We start from the raw sequence: 26,767 nt of genomic DNA, 5'->3' as shown, positions 1-26,767 counted from the left end.
TTGATCATGCTCCTGTCTACATTTGCTGGTTGGGGCTCCGGCTGCAAGTGGCAGCACCCCAAAACCAGGACGCTCAGAAAGCCATCTCTGGAATATCAGTGACCAGACTAGTACTTCCTGCTGGGGCGATGCCTGGTACATCCCTAGCATTAGGGGACTATGCTTGAGTCTTTAATGCAAGCTCTCCACAAGCCGTGTTGTTCTTGCACCGTATGAACACAGAGAGCAGCTCTCAGCGACCAGCGAGAGAAGCAAAGGTACCCCCAGTGAAGCGTGGTGCCCCCTGACGTGCCTGCCTAGCCCGCAGGATTCTCTGCTGCAGTTCTCAGGAGCCTGGTGTCCTGGAGCCAGCACTCAGCCCTGTAAGCCACATCCTTCTGGGGGCTCCTTGCAGTCCAGACGCACCAATTCATGCCCAGTCAGCTCAGCAGAAAAAGCAGCCCCTGCTTCTCCACAAGCTTAAAACCCAAGTCCTGGCCCCCTCTAGCCATTCTCCTCTCTGGGGTGGGATGCTCTATTGATGCAGTCATAAGCCCTCTTCTCAATGGCACTTCCCAGAGAGCAGCTTTCCAAATAGCCAAGGACTGTATCTACAGATGGACAGCTGAGGTTACATGCTTTATTTTCTGCACTGTGGCCCTCCACACCACAGCCATGCAGTTTGAGAGTTCCTGGCTCCACCAGCCCGCTCCCCACCCGTGCTGCAGCAACTAATACAATTGTCACCTTCGGAAGGGGACGTGCGGCCTGGAGAAGTTTCCTGCGGTGCTGCGGGTCGCTAATCCCGATCTCCCGAAGGTCCTGATCTTCCATTATGTTACTGCCCTGTGGAAACAGAACGAGAGACGGACATGGGAGCAGAGTGCAGCAGCAGCAGGATCAGTTGCTGGAGTAGGAACTGTGTGTGTTATAGCCGCCTTCCTCCACGCCATACACACACCCTTCCTACTCTGCTCCCAGGTGAAAAAAGGGAGGCCGCTCTGCAGAAAACCCCTGTTCTTGCTCTGGACCAGGGGAATATGCATGAAGCTTCACAGGAATGACTCCACCAGGGGGGCAGAACAATAAAATGCACTAACTAAGCACACTTCATCTCTCACCCCTTCACCCCATGGAGCCACCTGACAACATCTGCAGGTTTCAATTGGATTTACATAAGGTCTCTCTCCCTGGCTAATACCCGTGAGATTCTGTAGCAGCTGGCACTCAAAAGCCTTGGTGTAGCTCTCTAGTGCCCTCCCAGGATGCCCCCACGAGGAACGGAGAATTCCACAGACAGCTTCCCCTCCAGTGGGTTTCTCAGCTTCACATACCTACCATGGCGCCCACCACCTGCCGTAAGCAGACAGCCTAGGCAGAAGTGAAACAAGTCACCAGGTGTACTGATGGGTTAATTCTGGAGTGTGCAGTGTGCTTGCTGAAGCAATTAAGGAATGAATGTAGCTACTCCCTCCTTTCTCTCACTCAGTCTGTTCCATGGTATCTCTTTGCAGCCAATAAATTTTGGGACACTGATATAAGGGACCTTCCTCTTTCCTATGTAGATGCTTTAATCAACCATTCCTTTGATCATGGTTTAGCCATTCAAATCTCCCCACTGCACAAACAATCCCTTTTGCATATAAACAGAACCGCTGCATGATGCTCATCTCTGCCTAGGCTCCCTTGAGAGCCAGAGAGAATAAATTGAATTTATTTTAGTGAGAGCTGGAGATCCAGGGAAGGTCAGTATCTCTGTAATCTATCATCTGTCTCCATGGAGACAGAGGCAACCCACCCCTCTCCAGTGCAGAGGCTTTCATCATTAGCTGCTGCTTTACAAAGCTCATTATCTCGGTGTGAAGCGGGAATGAGAACACATGCAGTCTGCGCTTCCTTCACTGATCAGAGACTACACGCCTGTCAGTATCCAGTTAGATCTGCACCATGCAGATGTAAGACCAGATGCGTAGCCCCCATCAGTGAAATAGCCATACCATAACAGCTACTTGACTGTCCATATCCAGTTAACACCACTGACCCGTATTGCAATAGTGCCTAAATGCCCCAATCAAAGTCAGTTCCCCATTACGCTAGGTGCTGTACACCAACATATACCTGGAGAGAGTCCAACTTCAGCTGCAGACATGTCCTCCCCATTCCTGAGCTGGCCACAGATTAAAGGTGAACTGCGAGGTCTTGGCTATTGTGGAGTTCATTTTTATAAAAGAAATCTTGGCTGCAGTGTCACAAAGTATTCCATGCAGTGTCCCATGACAAGAGGGGTCCACACAGTGCAGGGAACATTAAGGGAAAGGGGGACTGAAAAGTCTAGTCAAAGCAGTAGAATTAAAAAATAATTTAGAGCCTCTTCCTTCTCTCATCCTTTAGGGGGAACTATTTTCACAGTGGAAGCATACGTGGCATAGCACCACCATTTAAAAAAATTAAACACAAAACGTAAATGTAGCGAGTCGCTCAGCGCAGGGGCGTATTACAGGTTACAGGCGCTGATGGCACTCAGCCCTTCAACGCATCCGTAGCGTACGGCAATACCCTACAAGTGTACGCTCTGGGAGGGGGTATCAAAAACCCTCTCCCCCCCATTAGTCTACAGCATATTTTGGGGCCCGTAGGGTATCGGTGAGTGCACACGCACAGGCAGACTTCTCCAGGGCAGAGCTGACTCATCTTTGGGATGATCCCTTTAAAAACTAAATTCACCAAACACCTTTTAAGCAGCTGCCACGCATGAATACCTGGGAGCCGAGTGACTGGTGGCTAGCTCATGGCACTGGCCAGAGTGTTTTCCTCACACAGGACATGGCAGCAGTTATTGGTCCTGCATGACGAAGACTACCAGCCCCCTCCCCACATACCCGCTCATGACAGCGGAGAGTACTGACCACTGCAGGAGCGCCCCCAGCCTTGGCTTTGCCCAGCACAAAGTGAAGCAGGCCTTACCCTTAAAAGAGGAGCTATTCCTTTCAATAGGGAGATCAGCTTAAAGGAACAGAGGTAACGCTTTGAAGAGCATGCACATACAATGTATTTAGGAGCACTGCCCTCAAGTCAGGCTGCAGAGAATTATTTAATTAAAAACAATGGTGGCAGATTAAGTCAGCGAATGACTGGAAAACAGGGCTCCCCGGTTCAGCATTTGCAGTACAGGAGTCAGAAGGGCAGATGAACACCCTCCCCGCTCCATCTACAGCAGAGAGAAAGCAGAAAAGCTTAAGGAAATGCAGGCACAGCAGGTCTCTGCAGAAGAGAGTCTGAAGCTGATAGCCACAGTATCAGAGCACTCGTGTGTGAGCGCTGTTTAAAACAGTGGAAAGAGCTTGGTCCAAAGAGCCTCTAGCTTACCAGGGCCAATCTTTCCATGCTTTTCAAAAGGTTACTTTTTAAAGGCATTGAGGAATTCAGCTCTATGGTACCAGCTGCTGCTCCCAATCTCATGCCTGCCTTTGTGGGATTTCACCTCAGAAAACCAGCAACGGTACAGCAGGCGCGCGAAGGAGTAGTGAGCTGTCAGTGTATGCAAGCTTTTCCTTTTCAAAGCTAGCTACCCTTTGCAAACTGACTCAGCAACACGGGCTCAGTGGAGCACTTTGGTTTGATTGTTTGGTAACGGAGAACACAATAAGAAGCATTACTGGAAACCCTTCAAAAGGCTACAGACATGCTGGCTTCTGTGTCACAAACAGCTGTCTTGTAAAACACACACAAGCCTGTCAAAAGGAAAGAAAGGCCCTTCGTGAATTTAAACTCCTACAGTCTCCACTGGGACACAAAAGCAGCAACGGGGTGGGATACAATAAAAGTTCTATGAGAATAGTAGGCTGGGGAGCCATATAATTTGCACCAGCTAGGGGAATTGAGAGGGAAACAAGGCTAAGTATTAGCAGGGTTAGAGACCTCTTAGGGCAGTCCAGTTTTGCTCTCATGGGCAGCAGTTACACCCAGCTTTGTGAACAGCTACGGCCTACAAATAGAACGCACCCAACGCTGTTCCCACTCACATGGGGGGTGAGATTATGTGCAGTGTCTCAGAGGGGGGAAGTGGGAAGCTGAGGGATCTTTAAGCCACCTTTGCACCTGTCTGAGCTGGGCTGGAGCAGCCTCCCGGTGCTGTCTGGAATCTCCACACCCAGAAATGGGGCCTTTAGGGCCCTTTGCATGGCATCAAAGGACGGGAGCACGGCTGAAGATCTCTTTGGGTTTCTCAAAGCTTACGGAGGCACAGAGGAGGTCAGTTGGCTTGCCTGAGTTCACACAGCAAGCTGGTGTCAGAGCCAGGATTCAAACTCAGTCCTCTCTAGCCCAACACTGGGGAAAGACCCTTTACTTCGGCCGTCAAGAATTCAGTGCCACTGTTGCAAACTGCATGCATGCACATGTGCACGCGCGCACACACTCTCCAGGACATGGTTTACAGGACACCAAACCTTTTCCAAGTGACATTAACTCAAGCAGCAGGAAGAGCTATTTGGGCCCGAATGAATGAAACAAAGTGTGATGGCTGCACTTGTTTTGTTTTAATGTAGACGCAGACCTTATTTACATTTTGAATCATGCTCATTTCAAAAGACAGACCCCATTTCCTGTCTCTCAACAGCTGTCTAAGCACAGGGCTGGTAGCAAATAGTTCTGCTGTGAACACTTGCCTTATGCAGAAGATTCACAAGCGAGAGCCAAGCCCGAGAGGCAGTGGACTTGTCCCCTCTTGCTGGAGCAGGCTTAGGAAAGTTGGGCTGGCCCTCAAGCCAAGCATGAGCACAAAACCGAATGTTTTATGAACCGAGCTGGTTTCTCCTCACCATCTCTCATTTTTATGTGTTGCATTAAAATCCCACAGGGTCAATCTGCATATTAAGGGGACTTAACAAATAGAGAGAGTAACAGCTGCCAATCAATCATTATGGTCTTTCCTGTAAGTGATCCGCAGCTTACAGGCGTGTCCTTTAAACCCAGCCAGATTCCATCTCTAATAAAAGAAAATCTGCCATTAAAGGAAATTATTAAACACAAATGCTAAAAAAAAATCTTTTAACCCTTTGCAAACCAAATGAATGAGCTGCTCCTCTTCAGTCTCCCAACTGTCCAAGGTAATGCGTTATCCACAGGGAAACCAGGAACATTCTGTCAAGATACACAGCTGATGCCTTCAGGTTCACCTGCTTGACCTTCCCCCAATTCCTTTCCATGGTTTCTAATCCATCTGTGCTCATGTCTCCGTCTCAGCTTGTGCCCTGCCTTCTCCTGTGCTGATCTGTACAATCCTTCTGCTGCTTCACTCTCCCCTGAAAAGTCCATCCCACCAACCCAGGCTCACTCCCTACATACAAGCCCTCCAAGCACCTCTGCAGAAAGTCCTGTGACCGCACTTCCTCCACTACAAACTTATTCTCCTTACGTTCTGCCACATTCCTTACTGTGTTTCTGTCTTCAGTGTGTCCCATAAGCCTGACAACTTGATCCCAACTAAAACCGTCCCTGAATGAGATTTACCCAAGGACACCAGAGACACAATCAACAAGCTCAGCTGGGACTTCGCTTTTCCCCCTCTGGCATCCTCATCACCTCCTTCCAGGTCACCCACAAAGCTTCTCACTCGCTCCTGAACCCCTTGCCCTCATTCCCTTCCTTTCTCTGTGCCATCTCTCCTTCTCCAGCTCAATTCAGTTTAAGAGGAATCCAGTAAACTTCATGACTAAACCTATCAGGGTTTTGTTTTGTTTTTTGCACAGAGGAAGTCTTGCACAGAAGCAAAACCAGACTCAGTAGTTCACAAGGCAAAAAAGCACTATTTACCCTAAAAACACTGAAACAGTATATTTACAAGGGGCATTTCTAATGTTGGAGACAACCATCTTATTAAAATGTGATGCCATTTCTTATACTAGCTATAGAGAAACCTTATTTACAATCACTATTAAAGTGGGTTGGGAAATTCTTTATCAGAAAAAAACCTGAGGATTAACGTTACTTTTCAGCAATATGAGACACCTTATCCAGGGCTGTCCATCTCCAAAGCACCTCACAATATTCACCATGCTCCTGCCAGGTAGGTAAGCATCACACCCATGTTACAGAAGAGGTTCTTGCACTGCGGTCAGAGGTCAATGGCCTGACTCCCTTTCAGTGAAAGAAGTTTTGCAAGTGACTTGCCAAAGACCACAAGGCAAATGCACATCAGAGCCAGGAGTATGAGCCCCCTCCCTGATCCCAACCCTGTGCTCAACCCATACAGTTAGTTCTTTCGGGGACTGTTCTAGACCCTTACTGGACACATTTGGGAATCATAACTTCCACAAGGCTCCTACTATTCCTATTGCCCACCGAGCGAGTTTCCTCCAGCAGCAGGCTCAGAAATGCCAATTATAATAAAAAACTTCTGGAAAACCCACACTTCAGACTATTCCTGGTAACATGCGCTTCTTACCTCATGAACTTCTCTGGGCTGCGAGAGACAGACAGTTCAATGCTGCACGTGGACCCTAACATGCATGAAAACCTGAATCCTATGGCAGGATAGAACAGGCATGAAAACCTGAATCCTATGGCAGGATAGAACAGGCATGAAAACCTGAATTCTATGGCAGGATAGAGGCCAGCACCTCACCTCCCCCCATTTTCCCAAATGGAACAGGGGAACCCAATCCCTCTATCAGGGAATAGCAGTCACAAATCATTTTCCTCCCAGTACTACAGATGGCTTGTTTAGCAGCTGTCCCGAAAACAAGCATGCTTGCATTAGTGCAGAACTTTGATACAGGACCATGATGTGTCTATGGAAATCTCCCCCCAAGCTTGCTTTTATTACAGAATCACTTCTGTGACTGACAAAGAGCACAAACGGAGCGGACGGGGGAGAGGCTCTGCTATTACAGGGTTTTCCTGGTGCTAAGATACAGGACTGAGAGCCAGGACATCACTTCCCTTGTTCTTGCTTCACTTTCCTCATCTGTACAACAGGGATGAGGATCTGATTCACTGGGGGCAAGGCTCAGCCTAACCTCAATGTCTGAAGTGCTTTGAGCTCCTCCAAAGGAAGTGACAGGTAAGTCCAATGTGAGAGCACTGGAACACCTGAGCAGCATCCCCTTCATATCAAAGCCAACAATGCAATACAAACATTTCCTGGGGTGAGAACATTGGCACAGAAAGGTGGGTGGGGGGTGCATACACACAGCAGTGGGGTTCTGACTATGGGAAGACAAGCCATTGAGGACCCTTTAATCATCTTGACAACTGAAATGGTGTCTTTGGTCTTTTTTCCCCAGCTGCGGGGGGGATAAGCATTATATTTTAGACTCTGGTAGTGCTCCCACCTTGCTAGGTACTTTCTAAACAAAGGAAGATGGACCCTGCCCTGTAGCATACTGTTTAAGGAGATGCTAATTTGTGAACCCTTAGCAATGAGTCACTGATTACGCACCTGACCTGCCTATGGAAGTAAAAGCTTTTGGAGAGGGTCTGCTTCAGTCAAGCTTCATGTATTACACTGTAATTAAACAGCCTGTAAATCTTCAGGTGTCTCATTAAAAGGAAGAACACAAAGTCAAAGACCACATTGTGCCAAGATAGCCTCCCCTGCTGCTTAGCGACCCCAAAGTGAAATGGCAAAAGCGAAGCTGCTGAAAGCTGCCAGAATTTCTCCTCCAACAGGGTGCTCTGCAAGCACTTAACTATCCAGTTTTCACATGCTGTGTCTTACGCACAGTCTGGCCTCATTCCATCCTCCGTCTCCCGCCAATGAAAAGCCTAAGGCAAAAGGAGTTCTGCATCGGACATGTAGCCTCATCCAGATAGCAGAACAGTTTAATGAGTCCCAGCTGCTCAACTAAATTCACACTAACATGGGCTCTGCTTCTGTTAGCAAGCCTGCACTCCAAAGACAGGCCCTGGGTGGCAGGACAGACCGGGTACAGGGAATGCTAACTATTAAAATAGCAAATGAGCAAACATCGTAATTTTGCCAGATTGAACAGGATCCAGCAAACAGAAAAGACAACCTGGTCTAGTCATTACAGGAGTCAAAGCAATTGCCTTGCCTTTAATCTTCATTTGAGCAGAGCCAAGCTCATTTGAGAGGGCACAAGTGAATCTGCATTGTCCAGCCTCTCTACTACTGCTGTTACTGATTTGCTTTCTGCAGAGAGTTACCTGGCTGCTTGACTAGTTCTCTACCCAAGATGCTAGACATCTGCTAACTTACAGAGCAGCACGAATAGTAACAGAGAGCAATGCCTACCCCCAACCTGAGGTTGCTGTACAGCCCCTAGACTTACCCCCTTATGTCACCTTTCTTTAAGAGACATGATAAACCCTGGTGGTGAAATCATTTCCATTAAATTTTAAGATTGAAACGTGACAGAGACTTTATGAACTTAACACTGGGAAAAGATGCTGGATGACTGCCCTGGAGACCTCCATTTATCCTTAGCACAAATAAAGAACAGGTGGCGGCCAAAGCAAGCTTCCTCCACACCATTCCACTAGCATGTTTCAATTCTGACCTGGAAGGAGCTCCCCTAGAGATGACAGGGGAGTTCAGACTCCACAGACCTTGCTAAGACTGCCAAAGGGGAAAATTATTGCTGGCCACAGAGGTGTTTGTGATCTGTTGTGGGTTTTTTTGGTGATTGTTTGCTGAAAATTGAACCGAACTCATCCCACATAGATCACAATGCTACACAGATTGCTGTACCTGAAGCCTATAGCTGCTTTTTGCATACCTACCGTTGGAAAGCTGTGCAACTCCAGGAAAGCTGGTGAGTGCCCAACAAAGAGCACCTGAAGGTGTTTGGAAAGTGCAAATTCTGTTCTGGAGGAAGGCGGTGTGTGATGTCATCTGAAATCTCAACCCTGCCACCTCTGAAGGCCCAGACACTGGGGCTCTGTTCCAGCCGAAGCTGCACTGCCTTCCCCTCTCATCACTCAGTGGGGTAGGGGAGTTGATGCAAGTACACTCAGATCTGAGCACATCTGCCGTGTCCCTTCTGGGCAGCAAAGGGGGCTCAACACAGACTCCCTGCATGGCATCACAACCCGACTCTACAGCTCCAGGACCGCCACACTTTGGTAACAAACCGAAGTGCTCTGTGTAACCCACCAGTCTCTAGTGCAGCAGCAGCAGCTACACACCCAGCAGGAGGATCTGAAAAGCCCCTCTGAGCTCTGCCATCTGAGCTGCTATTTGCTGCTGCTGCCAGGCTCGTAAAAACTGTTCAATTATAGGGTCCATCAGCGTCTTAAAGAGCAGCATTCTGAATGTAACGGAAGTAGCTGAATTTGGAAAGACTGGACAAAGGGAAGCTATTTTGGGGAGCGTGACAAGACTGCAATTCAATTCATAAGGAAATAGCTCGCCCCAGCATCCGTCTGAGGTTAGTGCCATGAAAGCTACACTTTCCAGCCGACTACGGAAGGTGCACATTTAGCCTCACGCAATCACGCTTCACCTGTGCAAACCCATCCAAGCACGGAACTGGAGGCCAAGAACTCAGAGTCGTAAAGTCTGGCTCTGATACAGATGCCCTCTGTGTTCTCAGGGAAGTCGCAGCATCCCCTTGGCCTCTATTCCCCATCTTCAAATGGGAATAGTAGTATATGCCTGCTTCTAAGGAGAGTGGGGAGGTTTTGCGCTTGGAGAATAGAAGTGCTAAGTATTACTACACCTTGCTTGACAGAATAAAATCAGCCTCATCCTTGTTAATGGGCTAATTGACAGCTTGTCCTAGAAACAAGTACACATTTTGATCAGTCAAAATTTGACACAGAAGTTATGTACTTCATGGCTTTTCACCGAAGACCTTCACAGCTTTGAACACAGAGGCCAGCACCATCTGCTATTTTACAAATGGAGGAAAAGAAGTGGAGAGGCTAAGGGCTTGATTTTTACAAGCGTTGAACACTCAATGTCTCCAATTGAAGGCAGCTAGAGGCTCAGCACCTCTGAAAATCAGGCCTCAAATGATTTACTGCAACAAACCAGTGGCAGTATCATGACTAGAACCCAAAAGTTCCAATGTCTACATCTAACCACTAGGACACACTCCTCCTCCATATTTTCTACATCCTGCTTTTCCCTCAACCACTTCCTTTTCCAGTGCATATCTAGAAGTGCTAGTACAGAGAGTCTGACGATATTAAAAGTTTGCCACCAACAATCTGAAGTTAGTGCCACTCATTGCACACAGTGGATTTTGCCAAGCAAAGTGGGTGGACCAAAACTGGCAGTTCAGAGAATACTTACATTCAATTCATTAGTAGCTCTGGGGCCAATAAGCATTAAAAATGCCATTAAAGCAGCAGTTAATTTTTCTCTCCCCTCAATGAAATTGCCTGACGTTGACAACCATGACTAATTCCCTCGGTCACCACTGTAACAATCCAAATGTGTTTGGGGGAAAAATGAAGCATCAATTAAGTGGCTGCATGCTAATTTCAGATTTCTTACAAGGCTCTGTGTATTAGCCATTCTGCAATCAATGCTCTGAATAACCAGGGCTGTGTGTTTCCTTTCCCGTGTGCATCCTGAACTACAGACATCAATAGGGGAAGAAGCAAAGGGAAATAAAACACAGATCAAGTGGTGATAAACTTGTGGCAAGATGGACAGAGAAATGCTTCTCCAACAGTCGTGATTCTGCCACAGGTAGAGTATCCTGAACAATCACCCTTTTCAGCAGGAGTTGATGGGAGCTCTGCACAAGGCAGGATTGGGCCCCGGGACAGCACACCCAGTGATATAGGGTACCCTGTGCTTCAGTAAGATAATACGGAGCACTGTACATCCTCAATTCCCTGATCAATCAATCTAATGCCTTGGGATGGAGCATGGCCTACAATTAATGTCCTGGTGAACAGCCCACAGATACTTCATAAGCGATCTTTATACAGGGATTCAACTTACATTGTAAGCGCTTTGGGGCCAGTCTAGTCTGACCTGTGTTTGTGAAGCACCTAACACAGCGGGGTCACGGCCCAAGACTGGGGGCTCATAAATGCTACCATATAAATAAGAGGTCATGTTTTCACTGGTGTGTGGGTTGTTGGTATAAGAGTGTTTCCCTCACTAAGATCCTTCTCCTGCTCTCCCCGTTTCCAGCACGAGTTCCCATTACACAACTTGCTTCCCTGCAACACCACTCAATTTCTTGGATCAGGTTTATAAAACCCTCACTCAAGATGCTTGCTGTGGCATTGCTTGAGCCACCTTATCCAGTGGCTTGTACAAAGGCTCGTACGGCCCAATGCTGTTGTACAACTATGCCCCAGTGCCATTTCACCAATCAGACATGGGATGAATGAGTCATGCCTCTCCCTCCAGAGGGCAAACTACACACACCATCTAGGAGAAAAGCAAAACTCTTGACTATCCAAGCTGCACTCTCAGAGCTCACTGGAGAGTTGTCAAAAAGATAGCATTTCACAGCATGAATCGAGGCTTGCTCAGACGTTTTTCCGAAGAGCAGTTGTGCAGCATGAAAGGAGGATTCAATTCCACACATCTCCAGACTCATCCAGGCCACCAGAATCAGTCTAGCGACCGAGTTCCTCTCCCTTTTTTTCAAAGCCCTCCACTGACATCTGGTAGGAAGCACCCTGTATTCCCGTTCAGCAAAAACGTGTTCCCGACACATTAGCACTGGTGGAGAATGATAGATAATGCCATAGAACCTGGCTAATCAACTCTTAGGCACCATCTATGCTGTAAAATAAATGAAAACCATTTCAGGTGACAATGCTGCCATCCAGTTGTACAGGGGGAAAAACAACCCTGCTCAGCTCTAGATTACTGCCTAATCTAGAGAATAGCTCTGACACAGACCCCACCTGAGAGCTCAGGCAAAAGACAAAGTCCCACTGGCCTCCATCTTTACATTGGAATTGTTTTTGCTCCATCACAGCAACCAGCAAAAAAACCCAGTTCCTTGAAACAGTTTACAAGATCACATATCGAAAATGGTTTCAGGACAGCAAATTTCACCATGCAGATGGGGTCTTGGAGACTGAATCAAAGACAGATCTCATTATACTGAGTCCTGATCTGCAATGGGGATTTGCCCCTATTACAGCCTTCCATGGCAAGTCCGCAGCATAACTGCCCCAGTACAAACCCACAGAGTAGATTGGCCAAAAACTGATTTGCAACAATGAAGTTCACTCCTGATTGAAACCAGGACAAGCAGCACTAATGAAAATCAACACTAATACGGTTTTACTTGGCGTTTCCACTGATGCAGCTACGCCAATGGCTGTAACTAGCTCAAATCCCCAATACGGGTAAAGTTTTACTGCACATCAAAGCAACAAATGCTTACACACATATGGACTCGCCAGCAGATCACTCAGTGTAGGACTTGCTTGGAATGAACAAGTAACTAAAGTCTTTCCCAGATTGCTTCCATAGAATGACAAGCTTCATAACAAATAGAGAAGACGCTATAGGACAGAGAGCCTCTCAGATCATGTTAAAAGACTGGCAGTTCCCCAATGGGGTGCATGCTGAGCCAGGGAGTTATATGAGCTGAGTGTGCAAAACAGACCTAGAATTCCCAGATTCAGGTGGTCAGGGGTTGGCCATGCTCCAGAGTGATGCATGCTGATCTCAGGCATAGGGGAGGATGTTGGCACTGTCTTCTAGAACCCAAGTAAGTGGATTCTCCAAGTGAAGGAGAGGTGGCTCCGTACAAGCCAGTTCTGGGTCTATCTGACCCTCCCTCAACAGCAGCGAGTGCCCTCTCCAAACAGTGCTGTCTGGAAACCTGGAATGTGTATTCCAAAGTGAACAGAGCCTGGCAGACATATTCAATAAACTTGCATTTCAGCTCTGCTCCGCGCCACTCCATCAAACCAGTGCCTCAGCTCTGCATTCTGCCCACACATACACGAGGAGGAGGAGGAGGAGGAGATGAAAAGACGAAGGCACTTCTGTAATGAAGATCACTGCAGGCTAATCTGATTTGACACTAAAATTACATTTAGTCAAATTAATGTCAGAACTCCGAATTATTTGCAAACACTCTTTTCTTTAATGCCCTTAAATTTCTACTACTTCTCTCCAATTAAAAAAATGGAAGTCAGAGGAGCCCAAGGCACTACATGAGAACAGATTTCTGTTTCCGACGCTGTCTCATTGAATCACGGTTAGGTGCTTTCTACACATTCTCTAGGAATCCAGGCCTGAGCAAAAAGACCAAAGGACCTGAATTCCATTAAGCTCACTTTCTTCATGAGATCCTAATACAGTTGCACTGAAAAACATTCAACCATAGTATAAATGTGCAATGACCAGGAAACGGGAGATGTGCCCCACTGGCTCAGACTGTTAACTTCTCAAGCTGTCTAGCTGCAAATACTCCGTGCTTCAGGGGAAGGAAAAAGCCTTTAAACATACCTGAGAAATGTAAGGGACCTGGCCAATCATGCAGTGCTATACATGGAGGTTAAGGAGGAGGAGATTCCTTCCTGACCTCTGTGATTAGATTCTGCCCTGAAGCATGTGATTTGATTATTCCCTACCATAGCTACAATTACTCGTCAAAAACAACTGTCTGGCTCTTTAAATCTAGCCACACTATTTAACACTGAATGAACCACCAGGAGCTCTCCCATTTTTAAATTTCTATGGGTGGTGTTATATGGTCCACTATCTGGCTCCCCAAATTTGGGATGAGGCAATAGCTTACCTGTAAGCTTTAAGTTAGGCAGCTGTTGAGTTCTTCCGGCTGGTGATTTGTTGGATGTGCACATGGCTCTGGTTCATTAGTACTATAATACAAATGCTGCTTGGCATGCAGGTTTGCCTGGCATTGTATCCTATTTGCAAAGCTACATTTGCGAGGACAAGGTCAGGGCGATACAGCTGAGTTATGCTCAACTAGCAACTGCAATTAGGTTGGATTTATCCATCACACAAATATCAAAACAAAACACACCATATTTTCTCTCTAAGGAAAACATTCCAGTGGGCTAGAAATCAAAGAAGTAGAATTTAAAACTGCAAACTGTTTTATTTTTAAAATCCTTTCCTAGTAAAGCAAGCTGCTCACCAAATCAAAACCCTATAGGAAAAGGAAATGTCACAATTCAACAGCCCCCAGCCAGAAATGCAGCAATGAAGGGAAAGCACAGTGGTTAAGGAAGAGGAGACGGAGGGAAGGCCTTCCTTCTCCTTGAACTAAATGACTCATCCTGAAGAGTAACAGGACAAAGGATCACTGAACATCTTTTACAGCATTGTTCACAGAACTGTTGAAATAGAGCTACTGTAAAAACACTCCCCAGGAAGTGGAATAAGGGATCGTCTCCAGAGACATAACTGTGCTTCAATTTAGTGGCTGTATCATAGCATTTAAGGGAGAACTCGGGCCTCATTCTGGGAAATTAGGCCAAAAGCCATTTCTGAACCTTTCCCCTGCTCCTTCTAGGACCACAGATTAAGTGCAGCTTGAAGTAAGTGATGACACAACACATTACAGCTCAAATATATCATCATGGAACAGGGTTTATAAATTCTAATTCTATAGTATGAGACAATATATTCATGTAAAGTTTAAGAAAAGTTATGTAGACGAGTTCCAATAGTTTATGGATTAGGGACCCAATCTGATGGGGTTCCAGGGGCTTCCGTATAGATTATTTAGGTTAATCTTTCTATCTACCCAATGGGATTCAGTGCTCAGTCTAGAAGATACTATGAGAGATAATTAGTTTTGCAGTTCTCAAACAGTGGATTTGTGTCTCCAGAGATAATATGCTTGTTAACAGCAAAAATGATTTTAAATAAATAATATATAGAGGTGAGAAATAACAGACCTCAACCCTATTGTCCCTCTGCAAATTTGTGTACACAGAGTCACTCCCTTATCTCTCTCTAAAAGAGCAAAGTTTAAAAAAGTTCAATGAATAGACGATTCTTGAGGGCGGAATAGATCTGCACAAGGAGAAGAAGTCTGGAAATAAATGTGAGAAGTGTGGGACAGGCAGTAGAAACAAAAGTGAAACTGTTTGAGCAGCATATTCCAGAAGTCTTGAGGTCTGAGTGCAGCCTTCATTGATTTGAGGTCTACCATACCATTTTGTCTCTAGAAGGGAAAACCTATAATGGCAGCAGGCCGTAAGAGAGACCCAGTTTGGGAATAAGAAGCATTCAAGAAATATATGTTTGCTGATGATGTTTTAAAGAGTCGCTCCAGTGAACTGGTGGAAGTCACTTAAGCACTTGGATTCAGAGACTGTTGAAGTGATAATCTCACTTTTAACAGCAGTGGCTTCTTCTGCCAGTGTAGAAAGAATATTTTCTTCCTTTGGACCAATTTGTTCCAAACTGAAATATCGTTTGGGACCTGAACAAGCAGGAAAGCTTGTTTTTCTTTTCCAGATTACGGACAGGAAAATGAAGGTGAAGGCGATTGAGTTAGCTGCAGAAGCCAATATTTTAAGTTTCTCACGTTGACCTGGCTGACAGAGTCGATTTAATTTGTTTTTTTTTTTTTAATTTCATTTAACTATTTTAGTTAACAATTCTAACAAAAACCTGATTTCAAAAAACTTGAATGTTTAACTAAATACAAAAATTCAGATGCTTGTTTTGTTAAAATATTATGTTTGCTGTTGGAGAAAACAATCCAGAATACATAATGTTGTTCTTTTAGTTAAATAAAACAATTTAAATGTCTGTCTGGTGATGTTCTCCTCCTAATACAGCATGGCAAGAAAATCCTCCAAATATTAATGATTACCTGATGAATTGGAGACAGTTCACCTCTCAATGACTTCAAAAATATCTGCTTCAATTACCTTTGGTAAATGAAATAACCAAACCATCATTTTCTGATATAGCTGTAAAACTAATCTGAAAAGTTTTCAAAATAAATCACTTAAAAATGTATAGCGTGTACCTTCTAAAAATGAAGCCTACATCTATCTCCGAGTTGTGAATATGTAGTAAGTTTATAACAACCAACAAGAATGCACTTTTATGTAGAAATCCATGATTAAATCGAGTCTTCCTGACTAGTGATTTAAATCATGATTTAAATCAAATCCACCCTGTGTTCAGGTGAGAGATTCACTATATCCCATGAAGCGAATGTCATATTCCACCAGCTCTCACCAACATAGGGCTGAGCAGTGGCAGAAGCCAAGCAGCCTCCTGACACAGAAAGCCTGGGTTCTCCACATAGCTATAAGCAGAGGTTTTCCATTCCTAAACCGGAGCCATAAAAGCAGAGCCACTGGTCAAAATCTCTGGTCCTCAGTTGCAGTGCATCACAGCTTTTCACTAAAACGGACTCCATCTTTTCTTTTTATTGGAAAACCTATAAAAGGTTCATGGCTCACATTACAGTTTACTTCTCAAACTGTTGTCTCTATGATAAATCTGGGGGAAAAGAGCTCTCCAAAGACTCCTTTGGAGTTCAACACCACTCTTTAAAAGGCAGAAGTGCACCCTGAGAGGGGAAAAAGTGCTGATTCCCAGACTGACCACCTCCTTTCAGCACACATTGCTTCTCCACTACACTGCTGGAGATGTGATTTTCACAGAGCTGTTACTAGACTGCAGCAATACAGCTGATTGTACATCTGCAGACCAGAGAGGGAGGCTGCCTGGTAGGCTGTGGGTCACCTAACTGATCTCTCTGGTCTTGTGAAAGCAACGTGATTGCTATTCTTGGAAACTCCACAAACTCAGTCTCAACCCCCTGAGCCCTCCTGCCTTCCCAGATTAGATCAGTAACTTCTAATCTAAAAAAATCTATTACATTCGTGGAACACCTTTCTTCCCAAAATGATTGACATGCTACATATTCAGAAATCATTTCACACCCATCCTTGGGGCGAAGCAGATATCTAACAACGCTGCACAGTGGTTTAGAACGGCAGATTAAGAATACCTGAACCAACTGAGTTTTAGGTGAACAGTAATTACCCAAGATGGTATGCAACTAGGACACCTGGGAGGCAACACTGCTCTTCTGAAAAGCATCACAGGAGTTTTGGCAGCCCAAGGTTTTCAGGACCCTGGTTTTTCATTCTAGTCAAAAAATATCCCTGTCACAGCACAGTGGCTGCTGCCACCACAGGGGGTGCTGGTTCAGTACTGATTTAAAGGGAAAGGTGTCACCTACTGAGATGCCAGCTCCTCAAATACCAGGATTTTCCCTGAAGGACTCCCACTGAAGTACTGACCCAGCCATACGAGATCACACCCTAAGGCATCCAGAGACCCTCTTTCTTAACTGCACATTGGTGACCTTTTGGAGCTCTTGGTTTCCTCAAGTGATCTTACTGAGTTTTTACTTCTACTCATTCTTCCCATGGGAAGCCATTTGCAGTGATCAGGTCATCTTACCATCATGGGCTCTGTTGTATAAATAACCCTTCTCCCTCAACCCCTAAATAACCTCCCTCAACTCCACACAACTTTCATTGAAACTTACTGCAAATTGTTTTCCTTGCTCCAGAATACACTGAAACAGCTTTGTGTTCTCTCTTCCATGTTGTAATATTTAAATTTTGCTCAAATGAAGTACCACTGCCAAATGAAATTGTACAAGCACACATTGGATTTACTTTCTGTCCCCCGTGCAGTGACAGGACAGGCTGTGGCTTTGTTAGAATATATTTTTAAAGTCTCCTTTAAAACAGGGCTGTAAACTGAACACCTTTCAAATGGAAATTAGACTAAATAGATGCTCTGGGATGCTATAACCATACGACAGATTGGCAACGGTTACACATGTAACAGTTTGTTCTTGTGAGGTTTTCTTGCTTACCCAACATTAAGAGCCTGTTATTTGCTCACAAATGGGCCACCGGGGAACGAAGGCATCCAGGGAAACATTCTTTGCATATTGAAAACAAAACTGCAACATGATCTACTTTGGATAATGCGATGCAGCATCTAATATAAGCAACAACAACATTTCAATATCAAAAGATGCCAACTTTTTAATTTTTGTTACTAAAACTTAATTAGCCTTATAGCCCATCTGGCAATTTGTAAGCCATTACCCAGCATTCTTTGCTACTCTTTACATTGAGTATTTCGAGGCTCACTTCTGAGGCTCTAATCAGGATTAATCCTCACATAAAAACTGCTTAAGAACTCCAGAAAAAAAATCCCTCTTCAGTTTGAAACATTCTTCATCAGAGCTGAAAATTTAGGCTGGTTAAGAAAGAAAACATTCAGTCACATAGAAAAGTCATGTACCGACTGTTTCTGTGGGGGCTAACGAACACATCAGAAACCTTTGAGAACTCCATTGCGCTAGACTTCCAAACAGTAAAATCTACAACCTCTTTAATAATTAAATCTGATGTAGTGCAAATCCATCACTGAAAAAATATTCTTAAGTAACTTGTCCCTCATATGTACAGTGCCTGATGGCTTTGCCCTATGCATGAGCATCAGGACAACAAAACGGAACAAGAAGTGGAGAAGAATTTTAAGAACTGTACATTCCTACTGTGCTTACTGTACCAGCTTCAAGCTCTAATCAGTCAAAGGAAAGGCAACCCAGCCCTAACATGGATCCCACTAATTGCTCACTAGTAACGAGGGACAAGTAACAAAGAAGGAACACCAGTAGCTAGGGTTTAAATTTGATTCTTTGCTACCTTATGCTGGGCTGAGTTCTAGAGAGCTAAGGGCTCTAGTCATTCAAGACAGGCCTAGCGGCAGTAAGAGTTTCTCCTTACGTGCCCAACCCTGCCCTCAAGGGATCCCCTGTGGGGGACCAGATGATAGTTCACTTCCATGCCCACTCAGCATTTGTTCTCTGTACAAAGACTAGCACTGCAGTGTCAACTAGTGCCACGCCTGGTAGCCGTGGTGTGGGGACAGAGGCCCCTGTGCACCAGGGACTCAGCCATCCATTTCACAAAAGCCAAACCACCATCAAATTATCTGAACTAGGGGCCCATTACCATCTCCAGAGCAACCACACGAGGCATTCGCATTGATAAAAGAAAGAAGTGCGGAAATGCTAGCAGCACAAGACTACAAGAACAGTAAGTCTTACGGCCCACAGGAGGTATGTATTTTACACATGAGTAAAGCAGCACAGAGGTCGATCAAGTCGCCCCATCTCACATCAACGTCAAATCTTTGGACGGAGCCTACTGAGCCCCAGCCCGGTTCTCACCACTAGGCACACTGCTAATGTGAACACTACCTGAAACACCAGAGCGCCCAATGCCTCAGGCTGCTGAAGGGTTAATGGACACATAGCTTCTTCAAACACCACAGTCCTGGTGAAACTGGCAAAGGCTGATAATTCTTCTATCTACACACTGTTGCCTGTTGGAGCTGTCCAAGGTTCTGCAGACCGTGAGGTTTCATTTATATAGGATAGCCAACGAGCACGAAAAGGTCAGAGTAAAATGAATGAAATAAACTAATTATAACCTTCATAGAAAGGCAAACAGAAGGGAAAAATCTTACACAGGGGAAAAAAAGATGCTAAAAACCAGAGTGATCTACAGTCATAGGAAGAGACCTACATATGAGGGGCTGAGATAAAATGCCCACCTGGATATAGATAGAGAGCGAGCGCGCGCAAGCTCTGGCCAGTGCAGATGCTCAGTTGAAGATGCATGAGCTACAGTAAAATCCGACACCGTCTTAGAGCTGCATCAGCTCTGCAGAGCTAACCGGAGGCAAAGGGAATGAAAAAGTCATTTGCCACAGAAGCAGAGAGACCTGACTGAATACTCACAGGAAGCAAATATGCTGGGTAAGAGTGCTATATTTACAGTAAACAAGTGCACCTTCCAGGCCTCATGTCATTCACAACCTAACCAGGTAATTAATTATCTTCTGCTTCACTAAATTCTCCAGTTGAAACCACAGGGAAGGCAACTCTTCCCACCTCTCTCCCTCATCTCCCAAAGTACCTTGTGCAGCGCTGAACGGCTGCTGTGTTCCAGGCTCACAAGTGGGTGAAAGGCTTCACTCAGACCATAAACAGGATTAATTCTCTCTCTCGCACGGCGCTTTGGAATCCACCTGTGTCAAACTTTTTGTAGTAATCTAAAACTACAGTATTGTACACCACTTTCATCTGCACCAAAGCAGTTCTGAGAGCACCAGCAACTCCCTCTCAGCAACAGAAGACTGAACTAGCCCTACTGACTTTCAGAACAGTGCGCACCATTTTAGAAGTCCTCCATTTGCAAGTACATTATTGTACTTGTTGTCTTTCACGGTCCACAGTTCCCCTTGGAACACCCTTTCTTCCAGCAAAGCCACTGCGTTTCTCTTGATCGAATCAAGAGCAGACCAGAACCCCGCGGTTATAAGGAGTGAGTTCCATCTCCATGAGAACGCTCCCGGCTAGCACAGAGTGGAGACATCGGCGCTGATGTTACCTTGGCATTAGCCACACATTTAATACTACAGCACCGTACTCTGGATGCGGCAATCCTAACCTTAGATATACAGGTGATTTAAAGGTGAACTGCGAAGCAAGGAAAGTTGTGTTATGCCCTTTATTTCACTTTAAAAACCCTGTTATCCCCCCCCCTTTTTTCCCCCCTTTCTTTCTTAGCAGTAGAACCATCATGTCTCAACTTGGGTGATTTTGCAGGTGGACAGGAATGGGATAATGACATTAAAGTGGACTGAAGCTCAAGATGCTGTTCTCTCCACACTCAGAATAGACTTTGACAGGGCTTCACTTCCCTCTTCAACTATTAAAATGGGTTTAAATTGCACTAACAAGGTTTAGCAAAGCCAAAAGGATGGAGTGACAACTTCCTGTCCCAAGATGCCTTGAGAAAAGTAGCAGCTTGGGAGATCACTACTTAGATTTTAAGCTCTCTGGGACAGGGACTGTTTTTACAAAGGGCTCCTGGCCCATGACTAGGGCTCCTAGGCACAAAGGCAACACATATAAATAATATTTGACCCTCATTTTCCAGTCCTCCAGCAAAGGCAGAGAAGCCAAGCCAGGAGATCCCTGAGAGCTAACAAACACTTTCTGGACTCCACTTTGAGGCATCTCTCTAGGCCACAAAGGAAATAATCAAGAAACTTCCTCTCTCTGCAGTTGACCTTTAAGAGTCAACCTAAAAGACCAGCAAAGACTGGTTGCCTGTTTGTGGTTCATCTTTAAAGGCTAACCTAAGCCAATGGAAACCTTAAGGATACTCTCAAGAGGCCACTTGGGAGTGGGGGTTGCCTTTTGTAAGTGTGTCGCCTTTTGTAAGTGCGTCCTTCGTTCAAGCTTCCCTGTACGACTGAGAAATCCAGACATATCCTTTTGCTTTCATTTCAAAATAGTTTCATTTAGATTTGTTTTAAATTACATTTAATGGTGAGGGGAATTCTACACGCACAGGTGAGAGGGACCCCGATCCAACTCAGAGTTGCATGAGGCCCAGAGATTAGACTCCTGACTTCTACAAGAGTGTCACAAATGGGGAGGCAAACAGATTTTCTTAAAATATTCCCTCCCAGCCAAAAGTCTTAGCATCTGTCTGGAGAAAGCTAGAAGCTCTGGTTCAACTGAACACAATATACCAGACAGTCAGTCTTAGGGGTCCCCAGGATGTGGGAAGAAGGGCTTAGATATCCTGTCTACATGGAAGTGGGGAGCTACCTGGTGCCAGTGCTGTCTGTTTCTGTTTTTTCTGTAAAGCCACTTATCCAAAATGATCTTTTATGCCACCCCCTTATGCATGGAATAGCTTCCCCACTGCTGATGAGTGCAGATGAATGTGATTTAGCTGCAATTAAATATGAAAATGAATAATCCAGGCTACCCCTCCATGTTGCCTTAATTTATCTCCTGAATCTCCAGGAGCTGCTTCATTGGAGTGCCACGGAATCCAAGGGTCCTTGATACAGAACATAGGTCCAGTTAGCTGCCCACTACACAGGACCTTGTAACAAGTTTATGGATGCCAGGGAAAAACCTGGCCAAAATCCCACACAGCTACTTACCAGGAAGCGGACATCGTCAAAGCCGTTCAAAAGCAGCTTACTCTCATATTGCTGCAGGCCGATGGACTCCAGCCACTCCCCGACGCTCTGCTCCAGCATCCGTGAACCTGACGAGAGAGGAATCGGCAGACGCTTGAAAAGGGAAAAACCATTAAGTCGGTAGCAGCGGCACTCTGAGGAAGACAGATGGCATTGCCACATCATAGTCGCTACCGTAAAGAAGCCAAACTATGGACCACAGTACAAGTCAGAGGGTAGACAACTCTTCTTGCACACACAAACCACGGACAATAAGCTCCTGGTGCTGCCCATGGACTGAGGCTTTAATTTGTATCCCAGTTATACTCAAAAACATCCTGCAAGAGTGAGCTATTTAGAACCATTTTGGGAACCACGGCATTACATGCATGGCTTTTTAGGCTTATGCACGTTTCTTGCCAAGCATACGAGCGAAGCCCAGCCCCCAGAAGGATGCTGATCAAATCCTTGTCTCATCTCAGAGGGCAGCAAACTTTCAGCCAAGGGATCCCAAGTCAGAAGTGCAGGTGCAAGACAGTGGCGAGAAAGCGCTCACAAACACATACAGCCGCGCGGGTCCTTTCATCCATGCAACTTCAGGTGCAATACTCTGTACACCAGGCCAGCGAGAAGAGCCATTAATACCGGAGACACAAAGCAGCTAGAGAGAAAATACATCTTCATGCAGCTGAGAGAGACACACACAGACACGACGGACTTTCATAAAGCGGTAGCAGCAGCCAGACTAAAGACCAGCTGTCCACAGGAAGACATGCAAGACAGAAATAAAGCACACAAACTGCAGCAGAAGATATGAAGAGTTTATACTTTTTTCCCCTAAACAGTCCCGAAACAGGCAAACCATGGTAACGGGTCCTCTCTGCTATTTTGTTACGAGGAGCAGAGACACGAGTGACAGCGAGACCGAGTTTAGGAGTCCTGGCATTGTCATTTTACCACCCATCCAGAGGCACCACATCCCTGCAGGCTGCTTTGACTGGGCTGGGCTGGGCACCAGATTCAACATCCTAGACCAGAGAGACTACCTACACTGCAGCACTGGGTAAGAGAGTGAGAGATAGAGAAATCAGCACATTTTCCACCCAGTGCACTCCATCCTGCCAGGTGTTCTGCACAGGGCTTGGATTTGACCTTCCTTCATTTTTTCTCATCTAAGTGCAGATGCTGCCGTCCAAGCCCCTCAATCAGATGGAATGCAGCTCTGGGGAAGGAGGCATTTCAGTTCCTTGCTCCATAACCAAGCCACAATAAAAAGGAAACCGAACACACACACGCTCTCCTCTTCCTGCAGTAGCTCATGTCCATGACATGCCCCGGCACCTCCTTTCAGCCATTCGATAACTGAGAAACTCATTCTTCAAACGCCCTGCAGAAACCATATGGGCAAACTCTCCCTTCCCCAACCCTGAGAAGAGAGTCCAGTAACTCGTTGCTTTCCTCTAGCAAGACTCCAGACATTAGATATGCCAAGGAAAGAAAAGTTCAGAGACGACCTTTGCATCCCACTCCGAGCATTTGGTATGCAAGACACGCAGAATTTCTCCAGCTTCCTAGCACATCCGTCTTTCAAGGGCATATGCAAAATAAAGAGGACCAGGGACCTGGGGTTTCTTGCTTTGAACCTTCTCATCAACTGAAGTTGTTCTGCACATTCTAAGACATCCTTCCCAATCCCAGCAATGCTTGCAGAACGCAGAGCTCACTGTGTTATCAGAAAGATCTCGGAGTCAGGGATCCCACTGCTGCACTGGTCCACAGGAGAGTTCCTCTGCTAAGCAAGCCGTGATCAATTCGTTCTAGAGAGCTGGCGAGCCTTTCTAATGCACACTGCCGCACCCGAGATGCAGAGCTCAAGAAAGGTTTCCGTCTCCCTTGCCTAACACAGTCCGTGCAGAGGGACAGCATCTAACCCTGAAATTCAAGCAGCAGGCTCCTGTTTGCCCAGGGACTCCATCCTTCCCCACTATCGTTTCTGGTCTGTAAGCAGCCAGACAGCTGTGGTCTGTACCAAGCAATCAATGGTGCGCCCTTGCAGAGAGCTGCAGCAGAGCGCTTTGTCTGAAGGCAGTGAGCTCCACGCTTGCTGTTCCACTCTCAGTCCTGTCTCTTGCTCTCACACTGCCTCTCCCTTCCCTTCCCTCCTCCTCCCAGCACTTCCATCTAATATACCAGCAGTGATCAGACTTCAGTACAGAAGCTGCCGAGGGAAAGGAGGAGAGGGGGGAGGGAGACAGCAGCTTTCTAACTGTCAAGCTGAAATTGCAGACTTTTCAATATTTACTCAATGATGAGCTACATGGCTTGGTTTTCAAAAAACAATGTTACCGGTTCGCTTTGACAGTCTGACGTAATTTGCTTGGAATTTATTTATCGGGCGTGAGGTGCAGAAATTTCCTGCTGCCCTAACACAAGTGTGTCTGGAGGCAGCCGGGCATCAGTGAGGGGGACTGAGGCTATGTCAGCTCCTTCCTTGGATTTTTTAAAAATACTCAGGCTTTAGTATATTTGCAAACCTCTCTGCCTTTAACAGTGGAGCGACTGTCAAATCTTGAAATTCGCTGAGATGCCAGCAAAACAGGTCAGGGGCAGAGGCTGGATTTTGGATATTTAACACCCAGGGGGAAGGGAGGGGAGAGGAGGTGTCCCAGAGATCAACCATCTGAGGTCTGTCAGGATTATTTAGAGAAGCATAAGATGCCCTTGAATAATTTATGTCTGCATATTGTGAGCAGGAGAAGAGTGAATTAGCCCTTATATTGCTCCCTTGGGTCATAGCTGTAACAGAAGTCTGATCACAACTTCAGTTTACAGAGAAGGTGGAGAGACTCTAAGTCCTAAATCTAATCGACTCCCCAAAACCCTGAGAAAATTATATGCAGAGCTATGATTTCTACTAAGAGTCTGGCCTAGGTTTCAGATATAAAAAACAAGAGTAAAAAGCCTAATAATATTTCTGAGGACACTTGCTCTTTAGAAATCTTAACAAAACAGGACCAAGATATTAAATTCTGCTTATAGTGCAGTCATTTCCCCAGGTAATGCAACAAGCTTTAAAAGTGTTAAGGTATTAGGGCTGAGTGAGCCCCCAGAAGGGTCCAGTTATGGAAAAAGTTTCCGTGTAATAGCACATGGCAATTGTTATTTAAGTGCTGACAGTGTGCTTGATGCCACACACAGGATGATATGGTCCAAAGCCCGAGAAATTTTCTTAGAGTAGACTGTACTTATGCACGGGGTCTAACAGGTGTTAGAACATGGCTTGTCTGGAATTGGAGACATGACCAACTTATGTTATAATAAATCGACAGGAAAATCACAGGCTGTACTCTGGGTCTTCATTGCAGTCAGACAGTACAGTTCAGACGCAAAATGCACCAAATTTCAAGCAGTGCAATTATTGGCACTGAAAGAAGGATGAACAGGGTCTGATGGGCCAGACCATTAGCAAAATGTTCTCCAATCCCTCAAGGTGGGATATAAACCAAATCAAGCCCATTAAACAGGATATATAGGCAAAGAGATCTAAATCATTAGCCATTAGTTCTCTCAGATGCAGGAAATATAGCCAGTGTTGAGCACTACTGGGATTAAAACTGATCAGTCAAATGCAGAATGCTAACGAGCCTCCCTCTTTGTCCAGTAAAATGCCATCCACATTTCAAGCTTGTGTCTCCAGCTAACTGCAGTTAGCTCACAGAGTCCCAAATACACTCCCTGTCCAGAGCACCAAGCCTCCTGCCTACATCAGATTGATTGATTGTGCGGAGACCACTCGTCTCCTCCGGCTTGAAGAGAGAAACCCTGCCTGACAAATTGCTGTAAACCAGCGGGCATCTCACAGGTCTCGCCTCCCAGGGCCAGCAGCCAGAGCTGCTGTGGGCTAGGGATCTGCAGTGCGGTGGGGTTGAGTTTCCATCAAGGAAGCCATTCCCCTCTACCCCGCCCCTGATATTTTTTGCCTTTTCAACACATGGGAAGGCAAAGTCTGTGCAGAAGAAATGATCAAGAGCAGGCTGTTAAAATAAGAAATGTGAGACTGCACAACACACCAATTTCTGCAGGGATACAGACCACAGGCTAAATTGTTGAAGCAATACAAAGCTTTTTGTTCCCAGGCCAAAAAAACGCTTTAAGATGGAGCTGAGGTGGAGAATAGATTGCTCTTTAAGAGACGGGATTTCTTGATCATCCAAGCCATTGAAAAGCACTTACAGTCACAGATCAATGAATACACTTCAACTTGACAGAAAGGTTTTTTCCCCTAGTCTAAGATATCCCACCCTTGGGATCCAGCCAAGAAGTAGGTTAGATAGAATAGGTCATCTTCCCACTGGCAAACCAGAAGTCTGATCCCTGTTGATTGGGCAATAAGTTCTAGCCCAAATACTGTAAAAAAGAAAGCCATCTGTCTTTGGTAACGGGGGCCATATAGTTACCTTACTATCTGCATGTGTCTCAAATGTATTCCTCACAACACCCCCATGAGGCAAGGCAGGGATATTATCCCCATTTTACAGCTGAGGAATGGAGGCAGAGAGGATAAGCAACTTGCCCAAGGACACACAGGAAGTCTGTGGTATAGCATAGATTTGAACCCGTCCCCCAAGTCCTAAGCTAGTGCCCTAACCACTGGACCACCTTTCCTTCCTGTTGGGCCCTCTCTTCCTTGCAAAACAAGAATCAGATAAGTACAGTAATGGAGCTTGAAAATGCAGGGGCTCAAAACAGATTCATTCCATAACTCACTGAGCAGGGCAAACCAGCAACCCAGGGTACGAAACTCTG

General features: G+C 45.7%; 1 protein-coding gene across 11 annotated transcripts in view; it reads right to left on the bottom strand.

Annotated features, from left to right (window-relative positions):
- ANKS1A (ankyrin repeat and sterile alpha motif domain containing 1A) overlaps nucleotides 1-26,767 on the bottom strand; it is a 156,381-nt gene that overhangs the window by 25,206 nt on the left and 104,408 nt on the right. For 9 of the 11 annotated variants that reach the window (XM_048826255.2, XM_048826257.2, XM_048826259.2 and 6 more), the window contains 2 exons: nucleotides 21,944-22,050; nucleotides 727-825 (listed from right to left, as the gene is read on the bottom strand). In XM_048826255.2, coding sequence (XP_048682212.2) covers nucleotides 727-825; nucleotides 21,944-22,050 — 206 coding nt within the window. The other 2 variants (XM_048826266.2, XM_048826265.2) reach the window with 2 other exon arrangements.

This window comes from Caretta caretta, chromosome 21 (genome assembly GCF_965140235.1).
Source record: "Caretta caretta isolate rCarCar2 chromosome 21, rCarCar1.hap1, whole genome shotgun sequence".
In the NCBI taxonomy this organism is placed as follows: domain Eukaryota; kingdom Metazoa; phylum Chordata; order Testudines; family Cheloniidae; genus Caretta; species Caretta caretta.
This window is presented reverse-complemented; position numbering and strand designations above follow the sequence as displayed.